The 21,216-nt window shown below is 41.0% G+C and overlaps 1 protein-coding gene across 2 annotated transcripts; it reads left to right on the top strand.

Annotated features, from left to right (window-relative positions):
• The first annotated feature begins 6,813 nt into the window (after window positions 1-6,813).
• On the top strand, window positions 6,814-21,160 carry si:dkey-33i11.1 (B-cell receptor CD22). Of its 2 annotated transcripts, XM_058646815.1 has the most exons (19): window positions 6,814-11,588; window positions 11,680-11,745; window positions 12,321-12,419; window positions 12,902-13,013; window positions 13,096-13,241; window positions 13,332-13,452; window positions 13,535-13,671; window positions 14,263-14,385; window positions 14,669-14,815; window positions 15,331-15,436; window positions 15,544-15,707; window positions 16,201-16,350; window positions 16,507-16,638; window positions 18,453-18,534; window positions 19,135-19,183; window positions 19,384-19,470; window positions 19,564-19,697; window positions 20,172-20,287; window positions 20,573-21,157. In XM_058646815.1, exons 2-18 carry the CDS (start codon window positions 11,697-11,699, stop codon window positions 20,272-20,274), a joined length of 1,941 nt encoding a protein of 646 aa, XP_058502798.1. In that variant the 5' UTR covers window positions 6,814-11,588; window positions 11,680-11,696; the 3' UTR covers window positions 20,275-20,287; window positions 20,573-21,157. The 2 variants fall into 2 exon arrangements, with proteins under 2 accessions (XP_058502798.1, XP_058502797.1); XM_058646814.1 differs by having other exon boundaries at window positions 19,384-19,697; window positions 20,573-21,160.
• Window positions 21,161-21,216: the final 56 nt, after the last annotated feature.

Here is a 21,216-nt window from a genome sequence, read left to right as displayed (position 1 = left end):
GAAAGGGAGTAATGCTGATATTAAAAACCCTGAGCTGTGATTATTTAGCTCAAAGAAAGCTTCTCTAACCAGAGGAGATCCAGCCTCCTTTTTACTCGCTCAAAGTTATTGACAACATAAAAAGCTGCTTCCCAGACTTCTGCCGTCAAAGACTCGGGCCAGTAGCGGCTCTACAGAGTAAAAGAGAAATCAGCTGTGATGTCATCGCCACTAATGAGGTGGCAGGAATGATTTTGACCACCTGACTCACTCACCACCTCACCTCCCTCTCACTTTCTCTCCGTGTGTTTTTGACTTTCTGTTCACCTCTCTCAATTCCCTTCTCACTCACCTCTTTCTGCCTCCATCTCTGCCTACTACCGCTCATGTTTTTTTATTTTTTGCTCTCTCCTGGACTATGAATTTTCCCCTGAGCCTTGCCTTGCCTTGCTGCTTGCCTCCAGTCACTTCCAGAGCCACACTTGAAAATGAATGCGACTAATTTTTAACTGCCTTCAATCAACAAACATTAAGTCATGATATATGTACATCAGCTGAAAGGGAATGAAAATGAAATGAAATAAAATGCTTTCCCAATATAGTTTTCCACACTCTGGAGGCTCTAGTTGGCTCCACTGTGTTCCATGGTGTAATGAGTGTCTGCCTCAGATGCCAGGGAGCTCACAGCACTGACTGAGCCACACAAACTCAAACTATTTTCTGATCGCACACACACGCCACAGATATTGACAAATACAACAATTTGGAGCCGACATTGATGTGATGGCAGATTGCAGTGACCGTGACAGCAGCGTAGACAGTCAGAATATAATGAATTTTGATCATTCATTCATTTTAAACCACTTTACCGTCTACTCTCTCAGAGCCATCACATGCATCGCAGACACAATATCACCACACAACACCGACTCACTGCACTGCTACTTCACAATCCTTCCTTCCAGACGCAGGTACATGAAAGTAAGATGCAACAAGGCAACAAGTTTTTTAAAAAAAACAGCCTGATCCTCTCTGCTATAGCATTATTTAATAAAGACAAATGGTAAGTAAAACGATATACAGACAACAGTTTTTCAGTACAGTAATGTCGTACATCTGTCTTTTAAAGCAGTGTTACTCCAGATTTCATTAATTCATTGAAACTTGGAGCTGCATGGTAGACGAATAGCAGCAGCTGTGTTTTGCACATGAAGGCAGTTTTTTAGGGAACATCATTTTTGTGATAAGTCAAAATTGTAATCATGATTACAATGCAATTATTAAGTCCAACTGATGGTTCAGGTTTGTTTTTAGCTGTACAGCCAACTTTCTGCAGCAGTTAAACACTGTGGAGCTGATAGTCTTAATTAGCATTCCGTGAACTACTTTGACAGTGATTTAAATGAAGTATGAACACACCTGCTGGAATCACAACGTGGCTCACAAATAAAGAGACCTTCTGTTCCCTTGGATTGGCAAGTTATTCCAGCCAGTTGTCTGATGATATTGTAAAAAGACACATCACCAGCCACAGGAGGATCTGAATTTCTTCATCGAAACATCTCTCATAGCTGTAAAAACTATCCGGTTACAGTTTTCACGTTTTAAAACTCTCAGACAATGACTCTGTAGTTCACAAACATATATAAGCTGTCACCTACTCACGCAGCATTCAGTCAAAATCTTAGTGATGTAAATCTCTCACTCATCACTGACACATTCACTGCTTTTTACATGGGAATTTTTTTCTGAACCTTTTTACTGTGGAAAAGCTGAAGTGGAGGTAAAAATTCAAATAAATATATAGAGTGAAAAAGCACTTATACTGCCAGGTCAAGCACAAAATATTGAATTTTATGACTACTACTGTGGAGCAACTTTCACAGAACAGACCTTGAAGAGTGTATAACTTAAATTATTGGGCAGCTGAGGAGAGAAGACTGAGGTCAGAGTTTATGGTTATTGTCAGAGCTTCACTTGATCTTTTTTATTTTTTATCTTGCATATTAAACTCTTTAGCTTTACACATAGAATGTATTAGGCTGGAAAATAACATTTTTATTGCCAAGATTCCCAAAGTGAGACGTTAAAAAAAACGAAAAAAAACAAAAAACTGTGTCACAGGAAAGAGGAAGTCAGGTGAGTAAAGAGGAGCTTGGGGTGAATGGATGTGTTCACCACACACAGGATAATAAAACAACCAATATTGTTTCTTCCATTCATCTATTATGGCAATAACAGTACTTACTTTAACCCATAACCATGATCTTTCTCCAAAAACAATTCTGTGCTAAAACTAACTGGGCCTTGACTGTTCCACAAACTTAACCATGACTGAGTCAGAGTCTGGTACATCTGCTAATATGGAGTGTACTTCTGTGTACAGTGTGTGTGTGTGTGTGTGTGTATGCATGTTTGTATGTATATATGTACAGGCAGCTTTTTACTGTGTAGAAAGTGGAGTGGAGGAGGTGTGAGATCAGTTGGATGCTGGGAATGGGAGGGGTAAGAAGAAGAGTTCATTTAATGAACTTGTTAAAAGACGTTGAACATTAAAGTAACGTGTGAAGTGTGTGTGTGTGCGTGTGTGCATGTGTGCATGCGTGTGTGTGTGTGTGTGTTTGATGTTACAGTCTTGTAAAGCAGCAGCTGGAGAGGGCTGTCCTCTGAGAACCACCACAGCCGGCCTGTAAACCACACACACATGCACGCGCACACACACGCACACACACACGCACACACGCATGCATACACACAGATGTACTCTTTAATAAAGCTATTACTTGGGAAACAGGCCAGACTCAGCCACTCTGACGCTGTTTCAAGGTAAGAGTGACACGGTCACGCTCACATTCATATCACATCACATCCTCAGCCAGAAAAAGTGACGGAGTAAAGGTTGCCATGGAAGCGTTTCTTTGTTCTGGCTTTAAAACACACAAACCAACTGCGTACCTGTCCGCCTAATATGAAAGGTAAGTCACAACTGAGGTCTGCTGTGAGTGTTTTGTGCACTTTCACGTCGTCGACTGCATATGGTTCTACTGTAAAAGTGTAAATGTACTGTAAAACTGCTCCATCCAGATGTGGAGGTTGTAACACAAGCCACAGCAGGGGATGGGAAACACCTAGTGATGGCTATGAAGTCAGTAGCTTAGTGAAAGTCATTAGAAAAGTGTAACACCTGGAAGAGTCAGTGAAACACCAGACTGAGGAAAAAAGACTTTCATCTGTATTCTGTAGGTATTTTCTTTTTTTGTATTTCGCTACACCGTTGATAAAGCAACAGAAGCAGACGAAATAAATACACAGATGATTTATGTGTTTTCATTGTATTAAAAACAAAGCCTTTTTTTTCTTTGTTGAACTGTTTAACCACATGAGAAAATAAGAGACAGGTGCAAAAGCTCAGGCAACAAGTTTTTGTGTTTGGGGCAAGTCTGTTTAGGCAAACATTAGCTGCAGACAGAGCTCTGAATTATAGTCTACACCACAAAAATCTCCATATTTAAAGCAACCACTGTTCTTTGCACATTCGCATGTCATCAAATATCTTTTTTTTTTTCTTTTTTTTCCTGATTGTAGGAATTATATTGGATGACATCATACTGCAGCTGACTGGGAGCAAACACTCCTATTTTAGAGCTGTGGACCTTTGCCAGGGAGATGATATAACACAGTCCAGATGAGTCCCTCCAAGGATTGTCTCATTATCACACATGCCGCAGCTGCACGACCACTTTGTATGTGATTGACTGTGTGTGTGTGTGTGTGTGTGTGTGTGTGCATCTGTGTGCACATGTGTCTGTGACCATTTAAATTCTACTCGAAGTCAATTACCAGAAAATGACTTGTGTAGACCATTTTCGCTCAAAAGAAAAGACAAATTACAGGGTTTGGGTTAAGGTTAGAATTGGGGTTGGGATTGTAGGAAAGTCCTGGACTGAGCTTGTTCCATGTGGACGACGTAAAAACCAGGGGCGTAACCGGAGGACTGCCAGGGTGGGACCGGAGAACACGCTCCAAATCTGATCGCTCCCCCACTGTGCCACCTCAAAATTTCTAGTCTTTTTCTATTTTGTGCTTGCTAATTAAAAGACAAGAGCTCAGTATGTTGATTTTATTATATTTTTTTCAGATATTTTATTATCCAGTTATAGTTGAGCAGCCTTTGGCCAAGAATATCAGAGCTACAGTAGACTACAAATTATTATTTATCTTCACAGTACATCCTTATCTTTTGTGATAAAAAACAGATTGTGCCCCTCGGGTCTAAACATTTAATGTTTCTGAAAAACCTGTGTTTTTTAATCCATTACCATTTGTTTTACCACATAAAATTTTGTAATTTCTCATAAAAACAACAACATCTTTTTCAACAGATCTACTAAATAAACAAGTTAGTTTTCTTAGTTGGTAAAACAAATGGTAATGGATTAAAATTGTATTTGATTAAAGTTTCGTTGACCTGTTTAAAAAGATGCTTTAGTTTCCTTTGAGAAATGACCAAATTGAAAAAGACTTTATGTCGACTCTTTTTAGCTCTCACCTGCATCTGCAAAATTAAACTTACAAAACATATCATTATAGATGTATAGATGACATACTTGAATGTACTCTGACATGGACGCTATGTTTTTGGCTGCGATTGTCTCACAGATTTTCTGTGAGCAGCATCACTTACAATGATAATGATGCTAATGGATGGATTTTGATTACTGGTAATGTTGGTTATGGCCCAAGAAAGAGGTAAAGAATTAGATTTTGGTATGTTTGTGTATTGACAATGTGGGAAATTGAGCTCTATACTCTGTCAGTCATCACTGACCTGCTTGCTCGGTGACATGGGTGTCGCAGTCTCAAGTAAACCCAGGAGAAACTTTTCCATTGTCCCACCACACGTTTATAGTCAGAAGCCAAAACTCCACAAAGAGCCAGTCCTCTCTGCTCATGAGGTTATTTGTCAGAGAATAAATATCCCACTTCCTCAACACATATATCCACAGAGACTGCATAAAGTTAATTTTGAAAACTTAAGATTTGTGATTTAACTCTCACAATGACAGTTTTCACAACTGACGTCACCTTCAACCAGGCACATACTGATACGATACTAGCGCTCTATAAATATTCTGTTATTACGTTCATATATATATATATATATATATACATATACTGTATATACAAGGACAAAAACTAAAGTTTAAAACTACATTTATGGAAATACCTTTTAGGGCTCAAGGGTTTCAGTTTATTTTGTTACGAGTTCTAAACGAACACAGCAATAATATAAATTTTGAACTGGCAGTGTCACGGCGACCATTTGCCAAATAAAACCCTTTAAATTATATGTAAATTACGAACTTTGGAAAAATATATGGCCTACGATATAACCTGCATCTCCTGTACAACAGATGTAAAAAGTAAAAAACGAAGAGTGGGAGGAGAAGGAGGAGAAGGAGGAGGTAACAGAAGGAGAGTTTCCGACAGTAGCCCAGACCTGACAGGTTCCTTCATATCCGACTTCATTCAGAACCGTAGTGGGACTCTGCACATGGTAAAGCCATCACAGACACACAAAACTCACAGACACATACATGCACATAGACTCCCACACACTGTCTCCTTCTCTCTCTCTCTCATTCTCTTCCTCTCTCACACACAGAAGACACACATGTTCTCTCTCAGTCTGAACCAGGAAATGGCTTTTGCTCGTTTTTTGAACACATGAGAAACACGGAGAGACAGACACACACACACACACACACACACACAAGAAAGTCGTTTGGTTCTCGGCAGAAAGTTTGTGCCACTGCAGCCCGAGGCCAAAATTCCCAGCTGGGAAAATCTGGACAGTAGAAGTGAACAAGGTGCGCTCTTCTTTTTCCTCCCTTCTCTTGACTGTGACCCTTTGACCAGAGATGTTGATCGAGTGCACCGGTGCGGCTCAGTGACAACCAGTTTCATGCTTCAGTGCCTTCCCATAAAAGCATCCTCCTGCAAATTCATTGTCTTGGTGTCCAAAAATGGTTTTAAAACCTCAGCGAGCAAAGCCATTGATAGCTGATAACATAACAATAATTTGTTTTAATCTTTGTAGCCCATTTTAAGTATATCAAGGATTTTATTCAAATAAAAAATATGCGTCATGTGACAAAAGTGGAGAAAAAAAGTGTTCCTCAACACATTCCTCCCATGATGCCCTATTGTAGAATTAGCTTGTGTTGTGAAAACTGTCATATTTTGTGGCACAATGTTGTTTAGTACATTTACATGAATGTTAAAAGTCCAAACTAAGACAATTATTTGGTTTTCTTGATGTAAAAATGTTAGTACGACTAAAAAGAGCTAGTCTTTGTCAGACTAACATACCTGGATAACGCGATTCATAGTCCGATTTCTCCTGCATGTATATGCTTAGTCGGACTGGAGTCGGACTTGCCGTTCCTCCCCTGTCTTTTGACCCAGAAGTGGCGGTGGCGGCAGTGGACAACACAGCAACTGAAAGAACCATGCTTGATCTAATTTGTATTACACTAACATGTACAGCATGTATGAAACATACAGAACCACAGCGCAGTCCATCTCGCCGTTTGCTGTTTGCGCTCTGCCACGTAAAGGTCAACAGGAAAGTTGAAGGAAATTCAGAACGCCAAGTCCGACTCCAGTCCGACTAAGCGTATACACGCAGGAGTAATCGGACTATGAATCGCATTGTCCAGGTGTATTAGTCCAACTAAAACTAGCTCAAGTTTAGTTGGACTAACAATAATCAAAATATTGTCTTAGTCCGACTAAAACATTTCACATACACGTAAACGCACTGACTGGGTTTTTTTTTTTATTTCAAACAAAAAGCAAGTGTACGTGCAAAAAATGTTTCATTGTGGTTTAATGGGGATTTTGTACCGAACTATTTGTTGGCCGGGCACTGTTGCTTGACAAAAACCCCCACAGTGATTAGGACAGAGTTATTAGGAGCTGTAACAAGATGCTTGTAGAATTTAGTTACTTCTGAACAGAGCCAAGGTCAGTGTTTTCCCATTTTTTGCAGTGTTTGGCTCGCCAACAGTTTGCAGCGGCCTCTCATGGCAGTGGTATTAATCTTGCAAGAGCATAAATTTGCTTATTTCCCAAAAGTGACCTGTTCCTTTAAAAGGAAGGATACACTCTTCACTGGCAGGCAACAGAGCATGAACCTGGGGTCTCGGTGTCAAAGATGAAGATGTGTTGAGCCTGTCTTTACAACCCTTATGTTTCACTTCACCATATGAACATGATTTTGTCAACTGGCAAAAAAACGGAACATTTTTATTTACTGCGACTCCAAGGGAGACTTGACTTCATGGTCGATTTCAAATTGTGTTTTGATAAACTAGACAGGTTACACAGGGACATACAGTATGTTTTTCTGCCTGCCTGGCCAAAGAGGAGCAAAATACTTTGCCAGCAAGTCAGTAGTGTTAATTTGTCTTCATCCAGCCCACTCAGGTAAGTTTGCTAAAGGGTAGACAGATTCTCAGAATTCAAATCAACACATTGAAAAACAGATGTACAGCCCGCCCCCTAACTCAAAGAGAAACGCAGGCCACATATTTTTGACATGTAGTGATACACATTTGGCCACATTGTGTAAAGTGTTGTGGTCCAAATAGCAGCTTTAACTTAGCCGTTTGGCATCTCCATATACATTTACATACATTTTGCTTCAATGAGAAAATGACGACAACAAAAAAACAATAATCACGTCCTCAACCACACGTCCAAAACCTTTTGTCAGCTTGGTCTGAAGAGCCGACAAAAATACATGTAATTTCGCCTGTTGCCACTAGACGGGGTGAGAGACGGGGAGCGGGGGTTTGTCAACTGCCTGCCCATAATAACCACCAGACATGACTCATCCAGCGTGGAATACCACAGCAGCCACAGACAGGTCTCTGGCAGACAAGGAGCAGAAATTCGACTCTTCAGCAGAGTTTGTGAATGGGACAGGAATGAGCAAAACCAGGGTAGATTTAATAGTGCTGCGATACGTTTCAAAGATGTCGGAGTTTTGAAAATTCATTGAGTGTTTGGTTTGGCCTGTTTATAAAAGTCAAGTGGCTAAATACTGTGTGTTTTTATTGATAAGATCTAACGGACTAACCAAGAAGAACTTTTTCTCCTTGCTTGCCTTCGTTTCTTTTGTTTAACTCCTCGTTGGTTTCCGTGATTCTTTGGCCAACGTCCTGCTCATCAAGTCATCACGTGGAGTTCCTCAAACACAGCGCAGGGACAACATATCACCTCGTCAGATATGATTTTAGCTCTGATCATCGTCATTCTTGCCCAGACTTCCCCCGTGGAGAGCACCACTCAGTTTGAAGACAAACACATGTTGGACAGTCAAATTGTTATTTGCTTATGTGGAGTCCGTCCAAGGCTGGAGGGCCTGTAGAGCCAAGAGTCTAATCTGTGGGCATAAGGAATAACACAGAAATAACATATTGTACAACTTAAAGTATGGCAGGGGAGCAAACTGTGAGCGGTCACATTACATGAAAACAGCAGGCAGGAAGTGTTTTGCAACAGCGGAAAATCTTCAGGTCCAGTCTGACCACCAGACGGTCACACTTCATCTGGCCTGAAGGCTGCGGTCAGTGAATGGATACCTTCCCCATCATAAGGTTGGATACACTGTCATACATTTGTCTCTGGCTGCCCCCCCCACACACACACACACACTTTTCTCCCGTTTCTTATTTATTCCTCCCTTTCCTTCCTCTCCTTTCCTTCTTTCCTGCTTAACAACCTTACCTCATCACAAGTTTTTACCTCTACACCCCCCCCCCACTTTACCTTTCTAACATTCTCATTCCTCCCACTCTCACCCTCTTTCTCTCTCTGTTTGTGGTCAGTCACACTTAATCTAGCTCCATCCATCTGTTTCTCTTCATTCGTTTAGTCCGGTCTGTTTTCGATTAAGATTACATCAGGCTTTGACCTATTAGTGTGCCGTGATCCTTTTGAAGTCATTTTGTGGTTACAGGTTAAGCTCAAACCCCACCACTCTTCTTACTCTACATAATACAGACAGTATTTGGAGGAGGGGGGAAAAACGGTATAGGTTCTTAAAACTTTTTAGCCTGGGACCAAAATGACTTTTTCCCCCCCCTGGGATCCAGGATCATTAAATCATACAAGAGTTCTTGTCATGTGGAGACCCGCGAGAGGCGGGCCTGCACCCCATTTTAGGTCCCAACCTATAATCCAACCTAGCAATCTGTGAACTGGAATATATTGTTCATTTAACCTCATAGCTGTAGGATTTTGATTATATTTTTAAGATGACTTTCCCGACCAGAGAATTTCTGTTCCTTATTAGGGCTGTAGTTCAAAGTCAAGCTCGTTTTTCCCACTAAACATGACGCAGACCTCCTATAGAAAATAATGTGTCTTCAGGAACCAAATGAGAAATGTAACTATTGACATGACGCTCATTAAAACCATTATTAATGCTGTTCTTTATTTTTTGGAGACCACGCACGAAGACCTGCAGATCCTAAAATCTAGCAGGATATAAATCGGATATACATCCTCATTTCCTAACTTTAGTACTGATCCCTTATATTGCCCCCTCCGTCATCTTTGATCAGTTGGCTACTGAATAAAATGTCGGTGTTCATTTCCAGATGTCCATCAAGATATCATCTCTGAAACCTCAAAGTTAACTCCCCTTTTTTTTTTCCTGCACTTGGAGGCCCGTGAATAGAAATTGAATGAAATGTTAAACTGTACATCATCATTATTCCTGGGTCAAAGCTCGGGTAAGTAGCCAATTGGCCGCGTCGTGATGCTAAACTGACATATATTGGCCAAATTGTGGCAGGGTAGGATGTTAAAGTCATTTAGACTCATCAGGCTAAGTGGACACAGTTGACTGAGAGGTCTCGAACCTCCCCACGTCTGGTTGCGGGTAGATTTCGGTGCCAACAATTCTCAATTAGAGCAGTGGATGAGAGGACATCTGGTGTGTCTGCTTGACATATGTTCATGGACGTACGCCAACGGGCCTGAGTTCGTTTATCAAATGAACCATACATGTCCATCTTTTCAACAGATAGACATGGACCATTTAGCACTTCAGTCAATCGTGATGGTCTCTGATTGTACCAATGCCGTGACAGTGTCGGAGAAGACACCATATGTCCGATCACTAGGTTTTCAGCAATGGGTAACATTGAGTAATTATATGCAGTAATTATTATTTTCACACAAACAATTAGTCAAGTATGATATATGAAGGATGAAGTCTTTATTTGGACTATCTATATTACCGTCATTAAATCATACTGACAATTATAGGGACTGTCTGTAATGTCTGTAAGCATGTATAATAAAATGTGGGACACATCACAAGAGGGTTCACGCTGAAATTGAACTTTAATTAAACATATACCAGGTTAAGTGCACAGACAGGCAGTCAGAGTAAACAAAATAATTGCATGATGGGTTATAAATGCGAGACAGAAACACGGGACAATTGCTGGAAGGCTTGATGCTGAAGATGATCTGGTAGTCGAGCTTAAATACTATTGAAGAAGTGAATAAATGGGGAACACGTGTAAATGATTAGGGCATGACTAGCAATCACAACCACAAGTGAGGATGTCTGCAATGAGGGAGAGTGGAGCGTGTTTCAAAATCAAACAAGACATGGCGACAAGCAACCTTTTCCCTCCATTTGTGCATCAAACTAAAAATGAAACAGACAAAGTGAGTCACAGTAGGTCAGTGCAGTCAGCTGTTAACCATAATGATGGTGATGGGGCAGCCCATGCCCAAGAGGAAAGGAATTGGGCTTGTGACCAGAGGGTCACCGGTTAAAAACCCAGGTCAAGGGCTGAGGTGCACCCTGAGCAAGGCACCCAATCCCCCACTGCTCCTGTGCCCTGCCTGTGTGTTCACTACTGGTGTGTAATTAGGATGCTGAGGTCAAAGTCACGATCACTAATTGGTGTGTGTGCAAAAATAACTCATTCTAATTTTAAACACAGCTAACGGTGACACACGTTTGTTGGAAAGTGAAACTGTGCTGAAGAGGAAGTGACTGAATATTGGACATAAATAAGCAAATCTAATTTGCTGTCAGGTCTAAAAGGTGTTACATCTGTTATACTTAAGTATCAGGAAAATCAATGTTTTCAACATTATGATTATTATCATGATACATAGACTTAAAATTAAGTTTGGGTTCAGTATGTAATCTTTAGTAACTTTCTTATTATAGACTGAAACTGACACAATCACATGGATGTCACATCTCAACTGACCAACAAAAGGAGAAGTGAGAAGAAAAGTGAAAATAGAAACAGCTGGAGGATCAGACACTAGTTAAGTGAATTTACAAACATGAATACCCCCTCCTCCTCTTCCTCCTCCTCTCCTCCCCCCTCTTCCTCCCCCTCCTCCTCCTCCTGCTCTCTTCTGCTTTTGGCTCCCCTCACATTACCACATCACCATGCATCTGTCACTCCTATAAAAATCCCACTCATCACAGTACGAGTGGCAGGCATCGCCCACGATTCTCTCTGTTTGACTGGCTGAGGTGAATGAAGATATTATAAGAGGTGAGTGCTTCATATTTGATTAGCGGGTTTACCGTGATGAACGTGGATGATGTTGTTGACCTCTCTGTCTCCTCCTCTGCTGTCAATACAGAGCTCGTGTCAGCGGAGATGTTGGCAGGTGCGCTAGTTCTGGGCATCATCCTAACAGCTTTACCAGGTATGAGAATCACTTCATGTTTCATCACGAATGTACAACCAAACTGACTCAGGATTTATCTTTATTCTTACTTTTTTAAGATATAAGAGATAAGACGGCGGGATTTCTCTTTGTTGATATGTCTTATTTATTCCAAACAAAATGGTGTCACGAATACTTCAAAAAGTTTCCTCTTAAAAACAGAAAAGATTGACATTGTGCACATAAGTGTCTGTAGCCAGGTGTCCTTGCCTTCATGCTCCAGTTATTTATAAGTATTGATTGCCTTTTGTGCAAGGTGGTCAGGCAGGCAGGCAGCTGGCAGCACAGGACGACACCACGGCGGCACATTAAAGGCCCATTCTCTCTCTTAAAGGTTTATGTGTCACTCTCTGAGCTGAGCACAAGTGTGGTTTTACAAAAGTTTTCCCCTGAAAAGCCACAGGCAAGGAAAATGTTTACGTGCAGGTCACTGAAGTTTAGTGAAGTCTGAAGTCTCTCAGTTTCTGAGGATGTATCCTCTGAACTTACTGTTTGCTTTATTGTTATCATAAGATATGTTTGTGAGATTTGTGTGTGTGTGTGTGTACACACAGGTATCCAGAGCAGGTGGAGTGTGACATTTTCTAGGAAGGAGATCTGTGTGTGGGCCGGGACCACTGTCACTCTGCCCTGTCGCTATGACTACCCATCAGGTACAAAACAACCACTTAACCTTTAGTTTTGCATTTTGCGTTTTTTGTACCCTCTCTTGGTTGTTTTCTGTTGAATACGCTTGTTTTATTTCCAAATATACACTCAACAGTAACTCAGGTAGGACACCAAATACAGTGGTCAGCTTCAAGGTTTGAAGCATCAATAAGGCATTTAAGACACATTCTCTTTTTCTGACTAGTCTCTGTAAAAAAGTAGAGATTGTTGTGCGTTAAAGTCCCAGTTCATCAGCCGTTTCTGAAACACTGGCACCAACAGTCACTTAAAAACATCTTTCCTCCCCATTCTGATGCTCAATTTGAACTTCAGCAGTTTATCTTCACATTGTCTACGTGTGTTACAAATCAGTATTTTCTAAATGACCCTTGGAGTTTAGCTATGATGTTTATCTATGGTGAAACATGAATCCCAGAGTTAAATCCTCTAACATAGTTTTGTTTTCCGGCTTTCTTAAACACTGCAGGCCACACTGTAAAGCGAGTCATGTGGTTCCGAGTGTCTGCAGAGGGTCGCAGGGAGTTCACCCACCACACTGACACAAACCAGATCAGTCTGTCATACCGTGGGCGCACACGGTAGGAGAAGCACAGATATGATGGGTGCTTTGAAATAAAATATTTGGCTTTGAAAGGGATTCTTGATTCTTGATTCTTTCAGCTACATTGGGGGCAGCTACTCCAGCTGCTCAGTCCAGATTCGAGGTGTGAAGCTGAGTGACGCGGGTCAGTACCACTTCAGGTTCGAGACGGACCAGCAACTGGGCCGATGGACCTCCCCGGACACGATTAGTCTGGACGTAACAGGTATGTTCATACAACCTGAAACTGCTGCTGCGTCGCAGCAGTGACAGTGATGACTGGATTAAGTCTCTCACATGTACGAGTGTATTTCAGACCTGCAGGTCCAGGTGCATCCAGCCAGACCCGCCAACATGTTTGGCTTTGGAGAGACAGTGTATGTAGGCTGCCAGGCCAGCGGATGTGCAGCACCAGGAAGGAGTCTGGCTCTCTACAGGTGTGTAAGTGTTCATCTCTAAGCTTTAACGGGTGTGAAATAAAAAGCATACTGTGGGTATGATGTCGTGATCTGCACATAGGAATGGAATAAACCTCGGCTCCTACGAGAAATGGATGATCATCACCCGCTTTGACCGGCAGCAAGGTGGAGCATACACCTGTCGCCCGATCCCACCACAGAATGTGCAGTCCCCGTCCGTCTCCCTGGCTCTGGGACGTGAGTAATCTCAGTTATAATAGTTTGAGATTTTTCATTCATTTTAGTTTTTATTTAGTCTTGACTTTAGATTTTTAGTAAATGCTTAGTTTTAGTTTAGTTTGGAGAGGGGTCTGGCTGCAGACCTGCACTGTCAGGACCGGAAGTTGATTCGAAGACTGTCTTGTTAGTTTGAGGTTTTTGTAATATGGAGTATTAAATTCAAAAAGGGCACAATCAGTATTGTGTCATAAAAGATGCAGCAAATCTTTTATGACACAATCAAACCCAGCAAAAGATGCCATTTTAGTTATAAACACATAATTCAGTTCCAGTTATCTTTTTTAACTCTAATTTATATTTTTATTTCAGTTAACGAAGATCACATTTTCAATTTTAGTTTATTAGTTATTTAATTATAATCTTGGTGTCATTACGTTAATAGTCTTGCAACAAAGCACATCTGCGCTGAAAAAAGAAAAATTACGTTAATAGAAACTAATATTAGCAAGTTATATGAAGCTGTTTCTTCCTTCCGTCCTTTCTTTCTTTCTTTCTTTCTTTCTTTCTTTCTTTCTTCCTTTCTTTCTTTCTTTCTGCCCCTCCCTCCAGATGGTCCTCATTCCACGTCAATCGCAGTCTTTCCTGGAGGGGAGGTGACTGAAGGGGGGTCCGTCACTCTGACCTGCAGTAGTGACGCAGCTCCACCTGTAGAGAGCTTTGCTTGGTTTAAAGGTGCAGAACAGTACAGTATAATGTTGTCATATACCCTGCATAATAATTACACTGTTGAGTGCACACATTACGAGATAGTTACACTACATATTTATTCTGTCTGGATGAGTAAAAAAAATAACATGTTCTAATCAAACTGCTGAGGAAGAACAGCTGAGATATTTAACAGCCGCTTTTGATGAAGGACATCAATTACAAGCGTGTAGATATTCTGCTGATGACATAGATGATGTTTGGACTGCCCCGCAGTGTCAAGAAACATGTGTGTGTTTCTGCTCTGCAGACATGGAGAGTGGCAGCATCCCAGACAGTTTCAGGCCTCGGCTCCATCTGTCCCAGCTCAAATACACAGACAGAGGAGAATACTTCTGTGTAGCGCGCAACTCACTGGGAACAGATCGCTCTCAACCGCTGCTGCTCAATGTCACTTGTAAGTGTTTGTGCATGTTTTCATCGGGATTAAATGAGCAGACGAAACCTAACCAAATGTCCCCCATAAAGCGGGGGAAATCTTGCATTTATATAAATTCTGCACAGCAAAAAAGTAGTGATGCACATCTGTTATAATCAACATTTTTAAAGAGATGTTGTTCTCCTGTGTTTAAGGGGAAATTCCCGCACAGAGTTGGTCATTTCCTCATGTGAGCCAAATGTGCCACGAGCAGTTAAAACCCTGTGGGTATCAATTTGATCGAGTATATCACATTGTCTGAGGTCATCATTTTGGTTCTGAAATGTGAGCTCTCATAAGTGAGGTTTGGTTGAATTATCATCCATTATCAAAACCAATTAGTCCATTTTATTAACTCCACCTGCACAAATGTAATGTTTCGAAGTGCTGTCAGTACACATTTAGTTGGCACCTGTACTGCCCCATTAAGCTTCTATTAACTGCTTCATTGCCACTCAATATGTAGTAACGATATCTCTGTTTATCATATTTAGATTCTCCAAAGAGCACACATGTGCTGGTGAGTCCTCGAGGCGACATCAGAGAAGGTTCATATGTCAACCTGAGCTGCGTCAGCCAGGCCAACCCTCTCACAAACAGGTATAAGGAGTCAGCTTGAGGTTGCATGTACTGTACATGCATACTATCTCTATTATCAGTCTGATAGAGTGTGTTAAAGATTGTGAACGACACCCTCTTTCCTGTAGGTACGCTTGGTATCATATTCTAGGAGATCAGGTGTTGGCTAAAGGAACACTTCAGAACTTGACGTTCACATCAGTACGTGCTCACCATGCTGGTCAGTACTACTGCACGGCGTCAAACGGATTAGGATACCAGAGTTCCCCGGTCGCGACACTCGCTGTGCTCTGTAAGTAGTGTGTCTGTTTTATGTACTGCGCGTCTAGTTTTGAATTGTGTACTATATTATATTTTCATCTTTCATTTTCACATATAGACTCTGTGAGTCTATATGTGTCCTTGAGCAAGACACTTAACCCCATGTTGAAGCGTGTGAATGGCAAAACTGTAGTGTAAAGCAGCTCAGCTAAATGCAGACCATGACCAACTCTTCTTCTTCTGTAAAAGTTGGTAGAAATCTAAATAACAAACTAAAGTACAGATATGTAAATGTTGTACTAAGTACAAGTACAAGTATTACAACACTGGATCTATTCAACAAACCCTGCCGAACATCTTTGTGTCATACTGAATTTGTGTCCCAAAGATTCACAAAAGTGTAAAATGGTGACTTAAATAAATTCTTTGGGGGGAAAAAGGTACATTTCAAGTGTTTAATGAATATAATTAAAATTAAATATTCCACTGCGTGTCTCACTCTTTCCCTTACTCTTCCTCTCCAGACCCTCCCAAGAACACCTCGGTTCTGGCTCGTCCCTCTAGTGTGGTGGATGCGGGCCGACCGCTGACTCTGATGTGCAGCAGTCAGGGCAACCCAGTAGTGGACAACTTCACATGGCACCGTCTCTCTCTGGACGGGGGCTCTGTACAATGTTAGCATCCTAAAAATGTGATTGCACTTAACGTTAACACAAAAAAAATCCACCATGCTGAATGCACTCTACGGGAAAAGCTTTGTGCACTTTGTGCTGCTGTTTTGGTTTCTCCGTCTGAAACACTGAGATGATTCTTCCTGGTGTCTCACGCAGCCTGGGGCAGCAAGTCTGGTCCTGTTTTCACCTTCTCGGAGGTCGGCCCCGGGGAGAGCGGCCAGTACTACTGTGAGGCCAGGAACCGAATCGGAGCCCACAGGTCTCCAGTCCTCACCGTACGAGTCAGAGGTACAAGGTCCCTCTGTCTTTGTGTTTCTTCATCACAATTAAAGTAAAGCATTTTCTTCTTTGTTTTCTGAGCGTTATGAACTAGACTGAGACCTCTTCATGAGCAGCAGGGTTGTCGCAACAAGCCTGAACAGAGAGGGGCCGTCTGGGAACAGCAGATTATATCTTTTTTCTCCACAGTGATGAAAAACTTGTACTAGCCCCCTTTCATTTTATGATTGATCATTTTAAGGCAATTGTAGGTGAGATTGTGTTATGTTGAATTCATTGTTGAGGCAAAGGGTTGCGTTTGTAGCAGCAGAAACATTTAGTGGTTGTCAGCGGACCATCTTCTGTCTGGGGGTGAGTGGGGTGAGTCTGGTTCAATGAAGGGACTCTGACACAGTCCTTGAAAAGCATCTGATTACCAGGACTGTTATGAGGATTCTCTGGTGCCCAAAGAGTAAAAGCAGATTTAAGGGACTGTGTTATTTTACCTCAAGATGTTAACTTTTGTAGTCTTGAGTTCATTTAGCAGCCAAGCCATATGAACTGTTCTCTCACATTTTAGTTTTTAATACTAGCAAAGGGCAAACAGACTTACCCACTGGTCTGCCTTATTCTATACATACATGTTTGAATTATGTTTGTTTATACCTAAGATTTTATCCGGCATTATTTGTACTTCAGCAGTCATCCAATGTGGCCAATATTATTTTATCACTCGTAAAAAAAAAAAAAAGGCTCTGTGATTTATTTCTGTAAAAGAATCGTGGAAGATTAGAAACAGTAGGTAGTTTAGTTTTAGTTGAATTTATTTCACAAGCAGAAATAAATAATTCATTCACATTCATGAGTTTCTTCTTATGTTGGAAAAGGACTGAGAAGAAGTTTGAAAGTTATTTAATCTCACTCCTCCTTGAAACGTGAATGAATTAATCAGCATGGCTTCCTGTTGACAACTTTATACAACATTCAGTCACATAATTTGTACATATATACACCAACATACACATACACACAGTAGAAAATAGAATTATGACACAGAAGGAAATTATGGGAAAAAGGGTAGAAGAAAAAGCAGCGCAACCTTTGAACCTTTTTCATTCCCGTTCACACTGCCGCGGTTCATCTTTGCTGACGACTGTTCACTCTCACACTCTTTTCTCTTTCATATCGTGCACCGACGTCACTGTCAGGAGTGCATTAGAAGAGACGATGTGTCTCTGAGGAGCTCAGTGAAACACCCCAGTGTCGCTTTGACATCTCTGTTTCTGATTATCTGAGGGAATTGTGGGGGGAAGGAGAAAAAAAATAAAAAAAACAAGCTTCTCAGTATTTATATGAGAAAATGGCATGACTGATGTTTGGATCGGTTTCTGTGAGTTTGAAGTGGTGAGTGATATAACCTGCCTGCTCTGTCACTATCACAGCATGAGGTCTGAGCTCTGGTCTTCATTGTGTATGGTCTCATGATTCCTGGCTGTTTTTCTATGAGTCATGATGAGTCATGTAAAGCTCTCTCTCTCTATAAGGGCAGAGGAGGAGGTGATGAGGTGTTGTGGAAAACTACTATTTGAGTCTAGACAGCTGAAGAAATGGAGTTCGGTTTGGAAATCACAACTGGAAACACAAGTCTCAAGTCTAGACAGCTGCAAAATGATGCACAGCTCTTTTCCCCGCTTCTCAATGTCTTTCTTTTTCTTCTTTCTATTTTTATGTCTTCTGTCCCTCTCTGCTCTTCTATTTTTATTCCTCTTGATCCACCCTTCATTTCCCTTTTTTTTTTTGTTTTGCAGTCATGCTGATGACCTTTATTATCCTTCCACCGACAGGTCGTCTCAAGGTCATTGCCCTGGCATCAGCAGTGGGCGTGTCTGCTGCACTCATCACTCTGACAGTGGCCATTATGATCAGGTGACAGGAAGTGCCGATGCACCTCTACATACAGCTGAAAGTAGATCATACAAATCCAGCCGCACAAATAATACAGACGCCATTTTTCATTATTTATCAAACAAATTGTTTAAACATAAAATATTTTGTTAGAAAAACTATGCAGGGATTTGCTTTCACAGAACATTCTTCTAGTAGCTTTCTGGCTTATTCATGTGGTCCTTTTCAAACTCTAGAGGTGTAGATATGTTCTTCTTGGAGAGCAGCTCTGCCATGAATACAGTTCTGGTGTTTGTGGGATGACAATCTATGAACAAAGACACTAAAGGCACTTCCTCACGGTCCAAAGACATGCAGGTCATGTGGTCATGGACCGTGTTTAAGAGTTATATTTAGACTTTGTCTTTCTTTCTTTTTTTTAGATGTACGTTAAAATATAAAACATTTGAAATGGTTCACAAACCCTCTGGCACCACTGTACACTGCCATTCACTCACTACTCAAGTGGCCATTTCTGTATTCTTCCACATACTAGAAATGTTTAATGTCAATATCATTGTTGTTTTTATTGCATATTTTTAATGGTAAATGGAAGATGTCATCAGCCCTTTGTCTTCACAGTAAGAACATGCACAGAGTAGACATGGAGTCAGCAGAAGTAGTAAACAAGGTATGGAAACTATTGTGTCGTTATTTTTTGCATGGGTCTGATAGTTCAATATTTTTAAATCACCATTTCATGTTTTTGAACTTGGTGAAATGGTGATTTAAAAATCTTGATCCATCTTTGCACAGTTAAATCAGGCTTCTTTGTTGCGTGTGTGGTGTGTTTGTAATTCTCTGATTTGTGTGTGTCCGTGTGACTCCCAGCGTCCGTCAGTGACAGCTGACACCATGTTCTATGAGTCAGCACAACAGACCTTCCCTGTGAGAAAGGGCAAGATGTCTGACATCCCCGTGAGCAACAAATCTGACTCATTATTACAATTGATCTCAATGTTTGATAGTTTGTTTTCGTGTCCATACATACATGTATGTTTATTTGTGCAGGAAGAACCAGAGGATTTGAGTGACAGCTCCCACCCCTCCATCGTCCCTCTGAAGGATGCACCACCAATCCCAGAGGCGGAAACTTGCAATCCTGCCTCCACCTACATCACTGTCCACTACTCCAGATTATCCAGGTAGATTGTTGGTTGTTTTATTTATTTATTTCCAAACCCAGTTTACATGAAATCCTGTTTATAACACGGCTGAGGTTTTTGTCATATGGAAAATGTTTTTTTATCTAAATTCAATAGGAACAATGGCACACATAACACATAACAATCTAAATCCCAACTCTAATCCCCCATTTCTATCACTTTATTCATTTCTCTTCTTCATTCCCTTCAATTTTTAGTTTCTTTTTTCATTCATGAACAGTTTGTCATTTCCTGTCTTTTCATCCACTCCGTCTCTACAGAGATTTCTACTATTTTATCTCCAGCAATGTTGTTTTATCTAGTTACTCATACTTTCATTTATCCTCTCTTTACACCTTCGTCTGTTCGTGAGATTCCAATAAATCTCTAGTTTTAGTTTGGTCTCACAAAATGACATAATCAGATATTATCTGTCAATGCTGTAATTCTGTTTTGTTGTTGATGCTGTTTCAGTTCAGACCAAGTGCAGTTCCAAAACATGCCACTGGGTGGCGACCGAAAACCAAAGGACTCCTCAAAGTGTGTTTACTCCTTACTGCCCCAGACTCGTCCCTGAACACAAGAGACAGGTACAACATCATTTTGATGCTGACTGTTAACTATATTCATAACCGACTCCTGAAATGGCTTCTTTATCATTTTATTTTGTTAGTGTGTACACTGGAGCACATCAACAATCTCTTTTTGTCCCAAATACAAAGTGTCCTTTTGATGCAATAACTAAAACTCGGAGCGGATGAAAGACTGTAATCCAGTAATTTACACTAAGTCAGTTTCTGTTGAGGTCACTTTTGTTTGTGGTATTTCATTTAGTCTATTCTACTGCAAAAGCACTCTCTCATTTTCCTCCTCAGCTGAATGAAATGCCAGCCTTCGTCACTGTGCTTCCATTTGCCCAGCAAGGACTGAGAAAAGCAGAAACAAACACTTAATATGCCTTACTTACACTCTTCTGGGTCACACACACGTATTCTAAAACTCTCTGTGGTTCTTCGGTCCATGAAGGCAACGCGTGGACCTGCTGCTGACTGGAAGTCCTGCCTTTGCACCGTGTTGCATGTCTCTCCTGTTTTTTATCAGTTTTTTTTATCATATTAAGTATCTTATCGCAATAATATGTCTTATGAAGAGAAAATGAGAAAGTATAAAACATCAGTAATAATTTCAACTGCATTCAAATCCACTGGACAGGTCATAGCCACTGTTGCTTTTTCGTTCATGCTTGACACTAAAAAATTGCCACCTAGAATATGTAGATGACACAGTGCGAGTGCTTGCCACTTTAACCTTTGCATCCACAGATTACAGATTATCATTTGTATTCAAATGTAATGGTTTACATTAAAATTGACAGAGTGGTAATACGGTCTCTTTGGTGCATTTCTCACATCCTACTTAACAGAGCTGGCCCTGGGCATAGGCAGTATAGGCAAATGCTAGGGGCGCCGTCTTCCGCAGGGGGCGCCGAAAACGGAGGGAAAAAAAAAATAATAATTTT

Source organism: Solea solea, chromosome 13 (genome assembly GCF_958295425.1).
Source record: "Solea solea chromosome 13, fSolSol10.1, whole genome shotgun sequence".
Taxonomy (NCBI): Eukaryota; Metazoa; Chordata; class Actinopteri; order Pleuronectiformes; family Soleidae; genus Solea; species Solea solea.
The sequence above is the reverse complement of the archived record's forward strand: the minus strand, read 5'-3'. Positions and strand labels throughout refer to the sequence as shown.

Bases quoted from the DNA above. Each gene is read 5' to 3' on its own strand.
- si:dkey-33i11.1 (XM_058646814.1), top strand. From the start codon at position 11,697: ATGTTGGCAGGTGCGCTAGTTCTGGGCATCATCCTAACAGCTTTACCA. The intron at 13,453-13,534 runs GTGTGTAAGTGT...ATCTGCACATAG, and splicing joins AGGAGTCTGGCTCTCTACAG to GAATGGAATAAACCTCGGCT. The intron at 14,816-15,330 runs GTAAGTGTTTGT...TATCATATTTAG, and splicing joins GCTGCTGCTCAATGTCACTT to ATTCTCCAAAGAGCACACAT.